Raw genomic sequence first — 18,796 nt, forward strand, 5'->3', positions numbered from 1 at the left:
AAAAAGAAAAAAAAAAAAAAAGGGTTTTGTGAGAAAATACTTTTCTAAACTGTGGGAAATCATTTTTTGTTTTGAAACCTAATTGATTTGGTGAAATAAGTGAACACTAGTGTGAATTGGTGTGACAGACAGACAGCGTATTCTTTATTCACACTAAGCTGTAAGTGTATTCTGTTGTAGGTTTTTTTTTTTCTTCAAACATTTGTACATTGTTTTTTTATTTTGCATTTATTTATTTATTTTTTTCCACTGACTATACATACACTGACACACTGACAAACAAAGATGGCTGCCACTCCCCCTCTATCCCCATCCACTTTTGTGGAGATGGAACCACCGGCACCAGACGTTGCTACCCCAGTCTGGCCTCCAGCATTCCGTCCTCCACTTTCTTCACATGGACTCCTTCATGCTCCTCTCCACTTCACTCCCACACAAGCCAGCACCACTGACTTCCCAGGAACCCATGTGCGGTTTGCAAGTTCACCACTTGCTGGCAGTGCTCCTGTTCAACCCTTCACATGGGAACAAGAACCGAATGGCGACTTCATGCAGATATGTACGTCACCTGCGCCTTCAACTCTCTCTTCAGTGGCACAGCAGGACTTGCCTGGCATCTTATCAACTCCTGGAAGAGGAATGCATCAACTCACTCAAGTGAAAGGAAATTGGGACACGTTGACACAGCATATACAAACCCATGAGCGATCCATAGGTGAACTCGCTAAAGAACTGAAAACCCTGTCTGTACATCACGAGACTCTGATCTCTAACCTCGCTGATAAATTGAAGTACAACCAACAGGAAGTGCTTACTCACATTTCTGACTGCAAGCAACATGTGAAGAAAGAGGCTGATCAACTCACTAAGTCATTTAAGGATGTGTTTTCTGATGAACTTAACCAAGCTAAGACCACTTATGTGTCTGAAGTGAGGTTCATGATTGACCAACTTCAAATGGAGATTCAGCAAGACATCAAATCCTATCTGGTAACCCATCAAAGAAATCATGACCAGTTGTCTACAGAGCTCACCCAGTGCACCCAAACCACTAACACATTGTGTGCAGCTGTAAACAGCTTACAAATTGAACTTGAGAAAAGGTTTGAAAGGCAAGAGAAACAAATGACTGATTTGCAGACAAGAGATTACTCACCCTTACTTCTGACCAGTCCAGTTCCACCTACATCACCAGTTGCAGCCCCAATACTTCTGACCACTCCAGATTCACCTGCATCACCAGTGACCGTTCCAATGCATCCCGCTCCAGTGCATCCTGCTCCTGCTGTAAAAAGTGATCATCTTAAAATTACTTTTCCTACCTTTGGGAGACAGTCAGATGACTTAGACCCCTTGCTCTATATAACTCGATGTCAGGATTTTTTGGCGTTACATCCTCTTGCTGATGCTGACATCCTGGCCACTTTCCGTACTGTCCTCTACGGTACTGCCCGGGACTGGTGGGAAGTTGCACGATCCTCAGTAACCACGTGGGAGGAGTTTAGATCTATGTTCCTCTCTGCTTTCCTATCAGAGGATTATGAAGATGAGCTGGCTGAAAGAGTAAGGACAAGAACACAGGGAGAAAGAGAGGGCATTAGAGACTTTGCATTCACCTACAGAGCTCTCTGCAAGAGGTGGAAACCCACTTTGACGGACTGTGAATTGGTGAAAATGATCTTAAAAAATATGAATCCCTACCTTGCAAGCCAGATACGGAGTCGGGTTAACACAGTGGATGAACTCGTGAAATTAGGCCAACAGCTTGAAAAAGACTATGAACAACAACTGCAATATGAAAAACGTGTGAGTTCTAAGCAACCCATATCTGCTCAGCAAAGACTTCTTTCCAACCGACCAGCAGAGAAACCTGTAGTGCAATGTTGGCGATGTAAAGGATATCACTCACCCGGAAGTTGTCCACACTTTGTCACCTCTCAGTCCCAGTCACCTCAGTCCACCAACCAACACTCTTCTTCCGGTAGCCAGCGGACAACATTTCCAGCCTCTAAAGGTACCGGTCCACCTGGAAATCGCTCTGTGTCTTCCACCTTTTCCCACAAGTCACCAACAACTGGTAAGAAACCACCACTTACTGTTGTTCCACAACAATTAGTGATACCACTCTGTATTGGTACCTGGAAGGGAAAGGCTATTGTTGATACTGGGGCTAGCTACACCCTTCTACATGAGTCTCTCTGGAAGGAGGAGCTCACCTCACAAAGACTCCATCCATGGACCCAGGGTCCGCTCTACCTAGCCAATGGGGAAGCAGAAATTCCTTTAGGTTGGATAGACATGCCAATCACCCTACATCAAAAAGTATTCACCATACCTGCTGTTGTTCTATCAGCCAAAGCCCTGGCCTATGCAGTCGTATTAGGACTGGACTTTATCTTCTTCAGTGGGCTGCAGATCAATGTGGCAGATCAAAAGTATTCCTTTCAGTCCAATCCTAAAGAGGATTATCCTTTCCAGCCAACAAATACCAGTGTACCAGTTATCAGCTCCCAACATCTAAGGGGAAAGATGGTAAATCCTAACAGCCTCTCACTATTAACTTCTGTTCCTCCTCCTCAACTTAACACAGTTCAACCACCAGCCTACCAAGATGAAAATACATTGATTGACACTGCTGTACATGACGCCCACTTACCTCCGGAAGGCAAGCAACAGCTACGGCAGATCCTCGAGTCAAACCCTCATGTTTGTACCATGCGTCCAGGACGTACTGAAGTTATGCAGCATCACATATACACTACCCACCAAGTACCTATAAAACAAAGACCATACCGCACGACACCTACTAAACAAGCTGTCATAAAAGAGCAGCTGGAAGAGATGTTGACTGCTGGCATCGTAGAACCGTCACACTCTGGATGGGCCTCACCTGTCGTCTTAGTCCCTAAAAAAGACGGAAGTCTTAGGTTTTGTGTAGACTACAGGAAAGTTAATTCCATTACAGAGAATGATGCCTACCCTTTACCCAACATCACTGAAATATTGGAATCATTATCTGGAGCAGCCATCTTCTCCACCATCGACCTTAACAGTGGCTACTGGCAGGTAAACATGGATCAGGACAGTAAACCAAAGACTGCTTTCACAACTCAATCAGGACTGTTCCAGTTTAATGTTATGCCGTTTGGGTTAAAAAATGCCCCAGCAACCTTCCAAAGGCTGATGGAGAGTGTTCTAGGAGAATTGCGTGGAGACATTTGTTTCGTTTACATCGATGACATAATTATTTACTCACCATCTGTAGAGCAGCACTTCATTGACCTCCAGGTTGTCCTTTACAAGTTGCAAACAGCGGGCCTAACCATTTATTTAAAGAAAAGCACGTTCTGCCTTCAGGAAATAACCTTTCTAGGACATGTCGTCAACGTTCAAGGCATAGCTGCAGACCCAAGTAAAGTGGAGGCTATACGGGAATACCCTGTGCCCACCAACATCAAGGAAGTCCAGCGTTTCCTGGGGTTAGCCGGGTGGTACCACCGGTTTGTACCAAACTTCTCCAGTATCGCTGAACCCATAAATGCACTGAAAAAGAAAGGACATTCTTTTATCTGGTCACCACAATGTCAGCAAGCCTTTGAATATTTAAAATGCTGTCTTACCTCTCCTCCGATTCTTGGCCATCCGGACCTTCAACTTCCTTTTACTGTGTATACAGACGCCAGTGACACTGGTTTGGGAGCTGTGCTGACCCAGCGCAAGGAAAAAGGTTTGGAAGAAGTTATTGCCTATGCTAGCAGGACCCTGAACAAAGCAGAGACCAATTACTCAACCACCGAAAAAGAGTGTTTGGCTGTAATTTGGGCCTTAGAGAAATGGCAGCACAATCTAGAGTACAAACTGTTCACTGTCATCACGGACCACTCTGCACTACAATGGGTAATGTCTTCGACAAAAACCACAAGTCGCCTCATCCGATGGGCCTTACGACTTCAGAGATTCGATTTTATCATTGAATATCGCAAAGGAAAACTGAATATGGCACCTGATGCTCTGTCTCGGATTCACACCAGTTGTAACCTGTACACTAGCCAACAGGAGGATGCTGAGCTTCCGATGTCTCCAGCCACAATCTGGGAGGAACAGCACAAAGACCCTGTCATCACCAACACACTTCAAGCACTTGCAGAAAATGATTCTCCTCTAAAGGATCAATATGAGATAGTGGAGGATAAACTCTATCAAAAAACTCACCTGCCAAACAATCGAGTTCATTACAGAGTGTACATTCCTCACAGCCTTGTGTCGTCTATTCTACACCACTACCACTCTAATCCCTGGAGCGGTCATGTAGGTATTTATAAGACCTACAAGCGTATCCATGATGTTGCATTCTGGCCTGGAATGTGGACTGACATAAAACACCATGTTAAGAAGTGTGTTAAATGTCAGACCCTTAAGGGAGAAAATCAGAAACCTGTTGGAAAACTTCAACAAATCACCACCACCCGTCCCAACGAGATGCTTGGAGTGGACATTATGGGGCCAATGCCACGTAGCACTCAGCAAAATGAGTACCTCTTGGTCTTTGTAGACTATTACTCCCGCTGGGTGGAATGTTTCCCCATGCGCAACGCTAACGCTCAGACTGTTGCCTTGCTCCTTCGGAAGGAAATTCTAACCCGTTGGGGGGTGCCGGACTTCATTCTGTCGGACAGAGGTACACAATTTGTGTCATCACTGTTCAGAGAACTCTGTCAAAAGTGGAGTATCAAACCTAAACTGACAACATCATACCATCCACAAACAAATATGACAGAGAGGGTTAATCGTACGCTCAAATGCATGATTTCTGCCTATGTGGATAACAATCACAGAAAATGGGACCAATACTTACCGGAACTCCGTTTCGCTATTAATTCAGCTGTCCAGGAAACGATCGGGATGACCCCTGCAGAACTTCATTTGGGGCGGAAACTGCAAAGTCCCATGGACAAGTTGTTACATGGCAAGAATCTAACTCCAGACTGCACATCCTACGACACAGTCCACCACCTGGCTGAGCTTCAGACCAAAGCCATGGAATGCTGTAAAAAAGCACAAAAGAGACAGTTGCGAAACTACAATAAAAACCGGCGAGATGTCACACACAAGGAAAAGGATCGTGTGTGGATGAGAACATTTCCCCAGTCTAGTGCCCAACGTCACTTTACGGCGAAACTGGCTCAGAAGTGGAAAGGGCCTTACCGTATCATCAAACAGGTTGGTCCTTTGAACTTCCGGGTAGCACTAGAGTCCACTGGCGAAGATGTTCGCATTGTGAATGTATGCAACCTAAAGCCATGTTTTCCCACAGCTGAAGAGCTAGACTACCAAGAGACGAAAAAACTCAGTCAACTTTTCAATGAATCTTCTGATGAGGAGGAGTTCGTTGGATTTTAAATGATACACATTGCCACAACCCTGGGTTGTTTTTTTCCAGGGAGGGAGAGTGTGGCGATATGGAGAAAAACGATCCATATCAGCTTTTTCACATTTCATTATGGGCGGAAACCAATAGGGAAATGGAGGATAAAAGAGAGCTAGAAACGGAAGTGAAAAAAAAAAAAAAGAGAACGGAAGTGAGAGAACGAAAAAGAGGAAACACACGTGTAGGAGGTTGAAGTGGGACCCAAGTTACCTGAAGAAAGTTGCTGCTATTGTCTGCTGGAGGTTCTGTGTGTGCGCTGCTGGGTGCGATTGCTAAAGTGACGGAGGAAAACCGCTCTTCCTGGTTCATTGCGTTGCCTGGAGCCACACTATCCACTATCCAGATTGGTTCACCTGCCTCGGGTTATTGAAGTGGGACGCTCACGCTACCTGAAAGAGGTTGCTGCTGTTATCCGCTGGAAATCCTGTGTATGCGCTGCTGGGTGTGACAGCCAAAGTGACGGAGAAAAACCGATCTTCCTGGTTCGTTGCGTTGCCTGGACTCGAGCAACACTATCCAGTTTGATTCGCCTGCTTCAGGTACTGATCTTGTTGCCATCACTTTGAACCCTCACGTCAAAGCCTTTGAACTCTCCTCCGAACTTTTTAATCTCACATAAACATTCAAAGCTTATTTTCCCGGCCAAGGATTCCCGGCCATTACACAGACTGCTTCACGTGGTCATTATACAACCACACACACACACACGCTCCGTACACGCACGCGCATACACCAAATACACATATGTATTTGTTTATTATTTTTCTTTTTTTTTGTTTATTGTGACTGAGTTCAAACAGATAACAAACTATTTGACACTTGTGATCAAAGGACTTTCCTGATTTCTCTTGGTGTGAAAATGTGAAATTGAAATTGTTTACTTGTTTGTTGTTTTTTTGTTTTTTGTGAACAACAGAATAATACAAACTCTGTGAAAAATTGAATTGTGGGTATCAGTTTATTATTATTTTTTGTATGTAACAGTGGTTGGAGCTATCCAGTATATATATATATATTTTTTTTTTTGACAAGGTGAACTTGTCTGGCGCCCGAACAATTTAAGCTAAATTTACATAAATAAAAACCCAAATTTGATTTGGGGCAGCCACCGTTACAAGTTGTTGCCAAGATGGCCGCCCACGCTCCTGAGCCCTCAGCCAAGATGGCCGCGGCCACACCTGAGCTCTCGGAGGTTTCAGTGCCCTTAATGGACACAACTTCTACAGGTGACAGTGATTATTTTGAAAGCAGTAAATCAGAAAAAAAATTTGCTTGCAGACTGCTGGTGTGAAAGCTCAACGGGAGCTAATTTGTTCGCGGTTTTAAAATATATAAAAAAATATATATATAAAAAAAAAAAATTTAAAGAAAAAAGTAATGGAACACCAAGGCAAAAGAAAAATACAAGATACCAAATGTGCAAGTAAAAATTTAAACATGCAGAATTAACAATAATAAAGAAAAACATGATATCTGCATAAACATGGAAAACCAAGATTTTTTTTTTTTTTTAAAACAGACGAATATTAAAATCTTCAATTTTCATCTTCATTAAGAAGGCCGCCGCTACGCCTGTGTCTTCGGACAAGATGGCCGCCCAAACACCTGAGCCCTCTGCCAAGATGGCCGCCCACGCTCCTGAGCCCTCAGCCAAGATGGCCGCGGCCACACCTGAGCTCTCGGAGGTTGCAGTGTTGACCATATCGGCTATGGCTGTCTTGTGTGTGTGGAGTGCACACACATCAGCTCCTGCCCCTGACCAGAATTTAGTGATGGCTCCTGCCCATGGCCAGCATCCAGTGATGGCTTCTGCCCCTGACCAGCGTCCAATGATGGCTCCTGCCCCTTACCAGCGTCCAGTGATGGCTCCAGCCCCCAGGCCGCCTGCACTGCCTTTGAGTGGGGGCTTTGTCAGGGTCACCAGCTGGAGTGCCCTTAATGGACACCAAAGGGCACTCCACCCCGGACAATCACCACACTATCACAGACTCCATTGCCCATAATCCTTTGCCCAGACAAATCAGCCATGATTACATCCACCTTTGTGACTCATTAGCTCATTACCTCACCCTATAATAGCCTGGTTATCTCAGTCATTCATTGCAAAGTCTTGCATAGGCTTACTCTGCATTTCTGATTATTCTCCCTGGTTTCATGTCACTTGGTTCTTGGATTTTTGCCTGTTTCTTGGATTCCCCTTACGCCTGTGTCCCCTGCCTGTTTGTTTGTTTGGACTGCCTTCCTGTGCTTGGCCCTTTGCCTGTGTTTTGGATTACGATTCTGGATTACTCAATCAAAGCTGCGTTTGGATCTTTTTGATCAAAATGTTTTTTTTGTTTTGTTTTTTATGAAACTTGCCCATATTCAAGTGTTGGTAAAAAAAAAAAAAAGAATGCATGAAGCTAGAATTATTATTATTTATGTATTTATAGCAGAGGCTCTGTTCTTTCTTTTGATTTTGATTCTGATTTCCCGTCAGGATTTAGACTGTACCATAGCACTGAGACAGCTCTCATTAGCAGTGGTGGAGGAAGTACTGAATCTCAGTACTTAACCCTCTAGGCGCCACGGTCGAGTTTACTCGACAAGACGCGGCACTGAAAAAAAAGGCCGATTTTGTCAAATTGGGTGTCAAATTTCGTTCAACCTCCCCTCCACTGGATGGCAGACATGTCATACTTCATCCCCGAATCAAAAAAACGTCATGTTTCTATACAAAATGTTCGAGTTAGAGCGCATTGAATCAGTGCGATCAAAAGCGGAGCTAGTGTGCGAGTGAGCCATGTTATCAGATCCTCTCCGCAATCGCGGCGACAGTATTGTGGTGGAGAGTTTGTCTAATACCACTGGGTATGTTAGACGAGGTCGAAGTATTCATAGGACAGTTACGAGGCAACGTGGAGGCAGGGTGAGGAGTCGCAATGACAATGACAGTAGTCCGAGCTGTGCACACTCGGCGCGCGCGCGAGGCAGATCTGGCCGCGCTGCTCGTATCATGTCACTCGTGATCTGTGCGAGTGAGTGTTTGAACTAAACAGGTCTTGTCTACTTGTGTTTGTATGTCATATGAATAAAATATATTTGCCCCATACATGGAATCAGAGTGCCTACTGTATTTAGTAAATGGAAAATCTCTACAGCAAAAGGCCGAATGCACTACATGCATTCGGTTTGTTTCTACCATTTATTAGTAATGATTTACACAGTTTGTTTACTACTTACTATATACCTGAGCATTCAGTATTGTGCAATATAGCATACAGAAGGTGATGGACATTTTGGGGGGAAAGAAGTGCTGCATTTTATCATTTAAACGTGACTTTTCATGAAAATTCTATAATCCAAGATTGCCACCACCATATGACGTCATAATATGCAAATTAGATGGGGAAATGTAATCCCTACATAAACTTTGGGTCATCCTTAATATTTCTCTAATTTACAGAGTCTCTATCTTTTTTCACTTTTAAGATATAGCCTTTTGAAATTAAGATGTCAAAATCGAACGTTTTAGGAAAAAACCTCTGGCGCCTAAAGGGTTAAGTAAAAGTACAAATAACCAGAGACATATTTACTTTAGTGAAAGTAGAAGTATCACAATGACAACCCTACTTAAGTAAAAAGTAAAAAGTACCTGATTTTAAATGTACTTTAAGTATTAAAAGTAAAAGTACTTGCATAACAATGTATTCTCTTCATGTCTATATTCTAATGATTAATAAAACAGTTAATCCTAACTCATTCAACCTAATAATCCTATAATGATGTTCAATAATGATGGAAAAGCCGTTATTTTTTAAGTTTTTGTCACCATTTCTGAACAAGCTTGCAATTAGGCAATATACAAGCTTAATTTGACGGGGTTTGGCTGTAAACGCGATTAATTTATCATGGCGTAATTCTGAACCTCTTGGCTTGCCATACTAATCCTAACCAAATGTATAATAGGCTACACACGGACCACACACCCACCACTACTAAACCTACCCATGCGTATCCTAAGCACGAAAAAAACAAATATCCGCGTATAAATTGCACGATAAAACATACTGCGTGCTATAGAGACGCATTTAGTGTGACCGGGTTGATATGGCAACCAAACTTCACTGGTGAGACAAACGTGCGACGAACGGACGGTCAGGATGACGTTTTGGCAGGGGAAAACTGATCAGAAAATGTAACGAAAATGTAACAGAACGTTGTAGAAATGTAGTGGAGTAGAACGTATAATAATTGCTGCAAAATGTAGCGAAGTAAAAGTAATAAGTATGCACTATTGATTCTACTTAAATGTCCGGAATTTTGAGATCGCAATAGACGTGAAGGACTATAATGCATTAAGTTCCACTAATTCCACTAATGCCAACATGATTTTCTAGTCTATTTAAAAGAATGTTGTGGTCAATGGTACCAAATGCAGCACTAAGATCGAGTAACACTAATAAAGAGATACAACCAAGTGTAATGCCAAACCAGCAGAGGGAGCCCTCACCCGAGTACTGACTGTGTTCCACTCCCTCTGCTTCTTCTGCACTCATTTCCTGTTTGACTGCTATTTAACCAGAGACCATTCTTTTACTCATTGCGAAGTATTGCCAGTTTACCTGCCTTACCGAGCGTTATTTCCTGTTGATCCTGCTTGTCTACTGTGTATGATTCTGCCTGGTTACCTGTTTTTCGATTTTCTGGATTATCCCCTTTGTTTTGGTTGCCTGATCGGACTGATGTTTTTGCTTGGACCTTTTGCCTGCCTACTCACTCTTGCCTTTTGGAATTCCCCTTTGTATGTTGAAAGATCTGACTGCTATCTTGGTTTTGACCCTCTGCCTGCCTTATCGTATTTGTTTGTGGAAACCGTCTTTAATAAACTTCCGCACATGGATTCTCACTCAGCCTCAGCGTCCTCATTACAGAATACTTCGCCTCCCATGAATCCAGCGGAAGTTTCGAATCTGCAAGCAGCATTCGCTTATCAAAGCGATATGTTAAAGGGATACCAGGAACAACTAACCAAGCTCCAATCAGTCAACGAACATCTAACGCACTACATCCGATCACTCCCACAGCCCACGCCAAAGACGGTAAGCTTTGCTCTTCCTGAAAAGTTTGATGGTACTGCTGAACAATGTAAAGGCTTCATTCGTCAAATCAGACTGTACTTTGATCATCAAGGGGATAAATTCGAATCAGAGGAGAAGAAATGTGCATTCTTAATGACGTTGTTAACGGGGAGAGCTATCGACTGGGCTGCAGCAGTTTGGGACTCTGATTCACGGTTCAGATATTCAGTGGATTATTTCATCCAGCAACTCCGTGAAGTGTTTGAATACCCCGCCGGAGGCAAAGATGTGTCAACACAGATCATTAACATCACACAAGGTAACCACACCGCTGCTGAATATGCTATTGAATTCAGAACACTTGCTGCACAGAGTGGTTGGAATGATATTGCTTTAAAAGCCATGTTTCACCGTAGTCTCAACACGGAACTGCAAACCGAACTAGCTTGTAAAGGAGAGAATTCCTCTTTTTCTGAATTTGTCACTCTTGCCATTAAAATTGATAACCTCATGAGACAAGGTCCGAAACGCAAGGGCAGCGGGGGAAATCAGGGCAGTTCACAGATTCCAGTCACTATCGAGGCACGCACTCACGATGAACCTATGCAACTCAACGTCTCCCGACTTTCTGAAGGGGAAAGGGAGAGGCGTCGGCAACATCAGTTATGCTTTTACTGTGGTGAAGCAGGCCATCGCAGTCTAGGATGTCCACACAAATCCCAAGCTGTTCCCAGGGTAAATATCGAACATTTCTCGTTACTCAGTAACAAATCATTTACCTTACCCATTACTCTCAGGACTGACACATTGTTTCTTCAATTAACAGCGATGATTGACTCTGGAGCTGCTCTGAATCTGATTAATAAGGACATTGTCACGAAGTATAACATCCCCATGCAACCATGTACCCCACCTATCAAAATCAAGGCCATCGATGACACACTGATTGGAGAGGGGATCACTCATCAAACAAAAACTCTCACACTTAATGTTGGTTTGCTGCATCAAGAGTCTATCACATTGTACATCGTTGATTCTCCCAAATTCGAGATCATCCTGGGACATCCCTGGCTATCTATTCACGACCCTGACATTTCCTGGTATCATGGTGAGCTGACTCATTGGTCCACATTTTGTCTAAATCACTGCTTCCCCACTGAACCCCAACCATGTCTCACAACCAGCATTGAAAGTCCAGATACCCTCAAAACTGTGAACATCCCCGCCTATTACTATAATCTTTCTGAAGTCTTTAGCAAAACCAAGGCCGCACAGCTACCACCACACCGACCCTGGGACTGTGCTATTGATCTGCTTCCCAATGCCATGCCTCCCAAAAGCAAAGTTTACCCTCTCTCCCGTACTGAAAGTCAAGCCATGGAAGACTATATTGAAGAGGCTCTGAACTCAGGTTTTATTCGTCCATCTACATCTCCAGCAGCTGCAGGATTCTTCTTTGTTGAAAAGAAGGATGGAGGACTAAGACCCTGCATCGATTACAGAGGACTAAATAATGTGACTGTCAAATTTCGTTATCCACTTCCTTTAGTACCCTCTGCCCTAGAACAGCTGTGGGAAGCCACCATTTTCACTAAACTGGATTTAAGAAGTGCCTACAACTTAATTAGGATAAGAGAAGGTGATGAGTGGAAGACTGCTTTTCTCACCACCAGGGGGCACTATGAGTACCAAGTTATGCCGTATGGGATGGCCAACTCACCCGCCATCTTCCAGTCATTCATCAATGAAATCTTCAAGGACCTTCTCAACCAGTTTGTGGTAGCCTATATTGACGACATTCTCATCTACTCCAAGTCTGAGGCAGAGCATATCAACCATGTTAAAATTGTCCTTTCTCGATTACTCGAAAATCAGCTCTATGTTAAAGCAGAAAAATGTGAATTCCATGTTAATCAAACCTCGTTCCTAGGCTACCACATAAGTCACCATGGAGTAAAAATGGATGATTTAAAAGTTCAAGCAGTCACCGAATGGCCCCAACCCACAACAGTCAAGGAATTACAAAGATTCTTAGGCTTTGCAAACTTCTACAGACGTTTCATCCGCAACTACAGCACCATAGCGTCCCCCCTAACATCACTTCTAAAAGGTAAACCCACAAAGCTAAGCTGGAATAAAGAAGCCACCAATGCCTTTATCACACTGAAAGAAAGATTCACCTCTGCCCCCATTCTGAAACACCCAGACCCCAGTTTACCTTTTATAGTAGAAGTGGATGCCTCCGACTGTGGAATCGGGGCAGTACTCTCACAGAGACACGGTCAACCAGGCAAACTGCATCCATGCGCATTCTTTTCAAGGAAACTAACAGCCGCTGAACGGAATTATGATGTGGGGAACAAGGAACTGCTATCCATGAAGGCAGCCATCGAGGAGTGGCGACATTGGTTGGAGGGGGCGGTCCACCCATTTCTAATCATCACAGATCACAAAAATTTGGAATATATCAAAAGTGCAAAACGTCTTAACCCACGTCAAGCTCGTTGGGCTTTATTCTTTACCCGCTTCCAGTTTACAGTAACCTATCGGCCCGGCAGTAAGAACTGTAAAGCAGATGCCCTCTCCAGACGATACGAGCTTCCCACAGAACATCTCACCCCAGAACCCATCCTTCCTCACTCCAGTTTCCTGGGACATCATGGAGGAATTACAACAAGAACAACAACGTGAACCACAACCCACTCACTGCCCTCATGACAAACAGTACGTACCACTATGTCTACGTCAACGTATCATGCAATGGATCCACACTTCCATTAGTGCAGGCCACCCCGGTATTTCTCGTACTATTCGTCTGCTACAAAATTCATTTTGGTGGCCTGCAATGGCCAAAGAGGTCACCGCTTATGTAAAGTCTTGTCAAGTCTGTGCCCAGTCCAAAACCCCTAAAGAATTACCCTCCGGTCTCCTACAACCACTACCCATCCCACAACGCCCATGGTCCCACCTATCCATAGACTTTGTCACCGATCTACCTCCCTCCGACAATTGTACCACTATTCTAGTCATTATAGACCGTTTCTCAAAATCCTGTCGTCTTATCCCATTAAAAGGACTACCTACCGCCATGGAAACAGCCCAAGCCCTGTTCCACCGTGTCTTTAGAGTATATGGTCTCCCAGAAGATATTGTCAGCGATCGAGGCACACAATTCACTTCCCAAGTCTGGAGAGCTTTCTGCAAACAACTGGATATTAACGTTAGTCTCACATCAGGATATCATCCTCAAGCCAACGGCCAAGTTGAACGCCTCAACCAAGAAATCGGCAGATACCTACGAACCTACTGCAGTCGAGAACAACATCGATGGGCTGAGTTTCTACCCTGGGCAGAATATGCTCAGAACTCTCTCAAACACACATCCACAGGCCTGACCCCCTTCCAATGCGTCCTGGGGTTCCAACCTCCCTTGTTCCCGTGGTCTGGCGAACCTTTCTCAGTCCCAGCGGTGGACGACTGGATCCAACGTAGCGAGAAGGTGTGGGACACTGCACACGTCCGTCTCCAGCGGGCCGTGAGAACACAGGAGTTCCAGGCCAACAGACGACGTCGTCCACATCCTCCCTACCAACAAGGACATCAAGTTACGGCTGCCAAGCAGGAAGCTCAGTCCAAGGTATGTTGGCCTTTTTAAGATTCTCAAGAGAATTAATGAGGTAACTTACCAATTGGAGCTTCCTGATAATTACCGTATCTCTCCCTCCTTCCATGTCTCCCTCCTCAAACCGGTCCACCCGAATGCTGACCATGGCCATGAGACCCCAGAACCACCACCTCCATTGGACATTGATGGAACTCCTGCTTATCAAGTGAATGAGTTACTGGACTCAAGACGAAGAGAGGGTCGGCTCCAATATCTGGTGGACTGGGAGGGCTATGGACCTGAGGAGAGATCGTGGGTAGCCGCCCGGGACAGTTTGGATCCATCTCTCATCGAGGAATTTCATCGAGCCAGACCTGACCGACCAGCGCCACGACCACGGGGACGCCCACGTCGAGCTCCAGGAGTCGCTCCTAGAGGAGGGGGTTCTGTAATGCCAAACCAGCAGAGGGAGCCCTCACCCGAGTACTGACTGTGTTCCACTCCCTCTGCTTCTTCTGCACTCATTTCCTGTTTGACTGCTATTTAACCAGAGACCATTCTTTTACTCATTGCGAAGTATTGCCAGTTTACCTGCCTTACCGAGCGTTATTTCTTGTTGATCCTGCTTGTCTACTGTGTATGATTCTGCCTGGTTACCTGTTTTTCGATTTTCTGGATTATCCCCTTTGTTTTGGTTGCCTGATCGGACTGATGTTTTTGCTTGGACCTTTTGCCTGCCTACTCACTCTTGCCTTTTGGAATTCCCCTTTGTATGTTGAAAGATCTGACTGCTATCTTGGTTTTGACCCTCTGCCTGCCTTATCGTATTTGTTTGTGGAAACCGTCTTTAATAAACTTCCGCACATGGATTCTCACTCAGCCTCAGCGTCCTTGTTACACCAAGATTGGATAAGAGCAAATCATGTGTTACTCTAATGAGCAGTGGTGGAATGTAACGAAGTACAAATACTTCGTTACTTTACTTAAGTACATTTTTCACATATCTTTACTTTACTTAATAATACCTAGAATATCAAAATCGACTGCTGGCGGTAGATCCTTTTCCTATTTAGCACCAAAACTCTGGAACAGTCAACCTAATATTGTCCGGGAAGCAGACACACTCAGTTCAAATCTAGACTAAAAACACATCTCTTTGAACTAGCATACACATAACACATTGTAAACTTCTATAATTCAATGTTAGGCTGCATAGATTAGGTCAGCCGGAACCGGGAACACTCCCCATAAATCCTGATGTACTCGTTACATCATAAGAAGAGTGGCTTCTCCGGTATTAGTCTCTCTGTTTATCCCGAGGTTTACCGCAGTCCGCCGGATCCAGGCCGTATCCAGATCTGATGAAGGACCTGTGCCTAGACACAATGACAACGCAGTCCTGAAGTGTCAAGTCTCTTGCCTGTGAAGGCCCCCTTCTACTTCCCTTTAAAATCTGTACAGATAAAACGTGGTCAGAACAGTTCCGGTTCACATGGATACTTGGAAGCGATAAATAATTCTGTATTATACATTTTTAAGGCCAGACAAGTAATTTGTTTAGGTCAATTTGTAAAGAAAGATTACACGCCTGTGCACATATTCAAATGCGCATACCTATAGACTAAGCACGTAAAACACATGTGCAAGCCGTCAGCGTTTTCACAGGTTTGCATTTTTTAAGCTTGGGCAGAGATAATATATATCTATATATATATATATATATATGACCACCAGGGGGAGATGTTTTTTTTTTTTTTTTTCAAGGCTTGCACCTTGGAACCTATTTCAAGGTTTGCGTTCTCGAGCCACCAGGCACTGTTGTTGTGCAAATGAGTGTTTTCTGTTAGAACGGTGTAGTGTTAGCGGCCCCTAAGTTAATAACTATCTTTGCAACCGAAGTGAATCAATCAAACTAACTTTAGCAGGAAAATAACTTTATACTAGAGCTGCTGTAAAGCCAAAACAATCTCTGTTACTTTAATTTCCTATTATCACTGTAAAGCTGCTTTGAAACAATCTATATTGTTAAAAGTGCTATATAAATGAAGGTGACTTGAGTTGACTTGATATATTGCATGTTCAGATATTCATAAAACAAAATATTCTGGGGGCCATGAAAGCTTTGTGAAAATGATAAAAAATGCTGGTGAGGAAAGAGTTAATAATTATTATTTGCAGTGGAAAGGTTAGAAAGCACTAGAGGCAGAATTATGCTAAATTTATATGCTCTATGTATTTGTTTCCAGTGAAATCAAACTTCAGAGGACTTCAGAGGCCACACCAGGCCTCCTGAGACGTGTTAGATACTTTAAAAACACTAGCATGCACTGGTGACTTCACAGTCAAACTAAATCAGAACACAAATAGAGTTCATTACCTGCAATTTTAAATGAAGATGCAATGGTGGTCATTTCAGAGTATTTGAAGGTATTTCTAATAATGTGAAAAAAAACCCTGTTTTTCTTAGACGGTGTTGAATTGTGCATTCATTTAATTGAATAACTACTATATTATTAAGTTGTATTATTTGTATAACATTATTTACAGTTAAGGTCACATTACACAGTATAAGACACTGTGGCTAAACATTCTAAGCTGCATGTTTGTTTGTGTATTTATTTATGGTGTAAAAACATACACATTTTGTTTGCTCTCTTCCTCAGGTCAATTAAAGTTTTCCTTGTGTAAGGAAAATGGAAAATGGAACATATTTTTACTTCATGTTGTTTGAAAATCTTGGGTGCATGAGATATGCTTTCTTCACCTTGGGGTTTATTTTTTACTGTGCTGTCATATTCTTTAATGTTCTTATTATTCTTGTAATATTTCTGGAAAAGACATTGCACAAGCCCATGTACATTCTGATTTTATGCTTGTCCATCAATTCTGTATATGGTATAGCTGGCTTTTTCCCAAGGTTATTGACAGACCTGCTCTATGATGCGCATATAATCTCCTTTGAAGCATGTCTCATACAGAGTTTTGTCATTTACTCATATGCAGCTCTTGAGCTTACAATATTGATGCTAATGGCATTTGATAGGTTTGTTGCAATCAGTAAACCTTTGCATTACAACAACATAATTACCAAACGGTTTCTAACTTTTCTAATATTTATAGCATGGATTTATCCAATTACTTTGGTTGGTACTGGTGTTCTTTTAACTGCAAGGCTGACAATCTGTGGAAACAAATTGCTAAAGGTGTACTGCCACAACTATGAAATTGTCAAACTCTCATGTGTGAACATTACTATTAATAATATTTATGGTCTGATTGTAACTATCACAACAATTTTTATCCCTTTTTGTTTTATACTGTATACCTATGTCAGAATTATTATAATTTGTCAAAGAAGCACACGAGAGTTCAGGAGCAAAGCATATAAAACTTGTATTCCACACATGGTGATCCTTTTAAATTACTCAGTTGCTATTTTTTGTGAGCTCATTTTGAGTCGATTTATGAATGGAGAACTTCCTATAGCGCTGACTGTTATCCTTTCACTTGACTTTATTGTAATACCACCCTTTGTAAACCCTATTGTTTATGGTCTAAACTTTCCTGATATCCGCAAAAAAATTAGACGTGTAATAAAAGCCTCAAAATAGACTGCTTTGTTTCTGTTGTACCAAACCAAGTTAGTCAAAAAATGTAATCAAGCAGTCACTCACCTTTTAGTTTTTAATGCACTAAATGTGATCATTTTCACCTCTCTGAATTCTATACAGATTTCCTTTAAATTACCTCCTCAATTAATAAATGTTTGTAAAATAGTATAAGGGTGTTAGAAACACAATCAGAGCATAACTTTCTTAACTGAAAGAATGAAGGTGTCAATCCATATTGTATTCTCAGATTAATAACTTTATATATAGAATATAAGATACTATAAATAATTTTCAAAATGCTATTAGTGTTTTATAATTGTATTATCAATTTACCAAAAATGTGTGTCTATTTTTTTAAACTGGTGTATAATTTCAATATTTTGTTCTGCATGAAAAGTATTATACTATCAGACTGAACCTGGCATTTTTATTATTAAGGATTCAGAAATCAGTTTTTAGAGGTACAAACAATAGCTGTCTACATACTTTATATCAAATAAATAGGGGAGAGCGGGGCACAACCTAACGCATTTTGGTTTTGGCTCAATTATTTAAAAAATCATTAAGTTAGATTCAACTTTTTTTTACACAAGCAACATACACATCTCTGCTACAGATGAACACTTAAAGTTTTTTTCTAGGACCTACCATTTTCGTACTGTTGCACTGAAAGTGACAGAAGTGCAAATGTTACAACTTACCCCATATGCGGGATTAATTGTAACAGACAGAGGGGTTAGTTGTAACACTTGTGTGTAACACACATAATTCAGTACTAGTTTATTTGTATAGTTTGATATTGTTTGTGCATCTGTATAGATAGATATCCATACATCCATCCCTCATACAATCATCCTTCTATTATGGATCAATATCATGGATAGACATAGAAAAGGGCAGCACAGTATTGCAATAAATAAATAAAATCAAATATTGTAATTGCAATTGAATTAGATGTGTGTGGCAGTTGCATGTAAAATTATTATTATTAATAATAACAGTAATAATAATACAAATGAGCTTAAAATCAAAATTTAAAGGGTTTATTGCATAAAAACAGGCCATATTTTTAATAAATAAACAAGTGATCAAT

At 42.2% G+C, this 18,796-nt stretch overlaps 1 protein-coding gene across 1 annotated transcript; it reads left to right on the plus strand.

Moving 5' to 3' along the window:
• Window positions 1-16,445: 16,445 nt before the first annotated feature.
• LOC130095961 (olfactory receptor 52D1-like) lies at window positions 16,446-17,727 on the plus strand. Its single transcript, XM_056262568.1, has 2 exons — window positions 16,446-16,519; window positions 16,756-17,727. Exon 2 carries the CDS (start codon window positions 16,786-16,788, stop codon window positions 17,701-17,703), a length of 918 nt encoding a protein of 305 aa, XP_056118543.1. The 5' UTR covers window positions 16,446-16,519; window positions 16,756-16,785; the 3' UTR covers window positions 17,704-17,727.
• The last annotated feature ends 1,069 nt before the right edge of the window (window positions 17,728-18,796 follow it).

This window comes from Rhinichthys klamathensis, unplaced genomic scaffold (genome assembly GCF_029890125.1).
Source record: "Rhinichthys klamathensis goyatoka isolate OS25496 unplaced genomic scaffold, OSU_Roscu_1.1 h1tg000194l_1, whole genome shotgun sequence".
Lineage (NCBI taxonomy): Eukaryota > Metazoa > Chordata > Actinopteri > Cypriniformes > Leuciscidae > Rhinichthys > Rhinichthys klamathensis.

What these genes read in the sequence shown, in the direction of transcription:
- LOC130095961 (XM_056262568.1), top strand. Translation starts at nt 16,786, where the DNA reads ATGGAAAATGGAACATATTTTTACTTCATGTTGTTTGAAAATCTTGGG.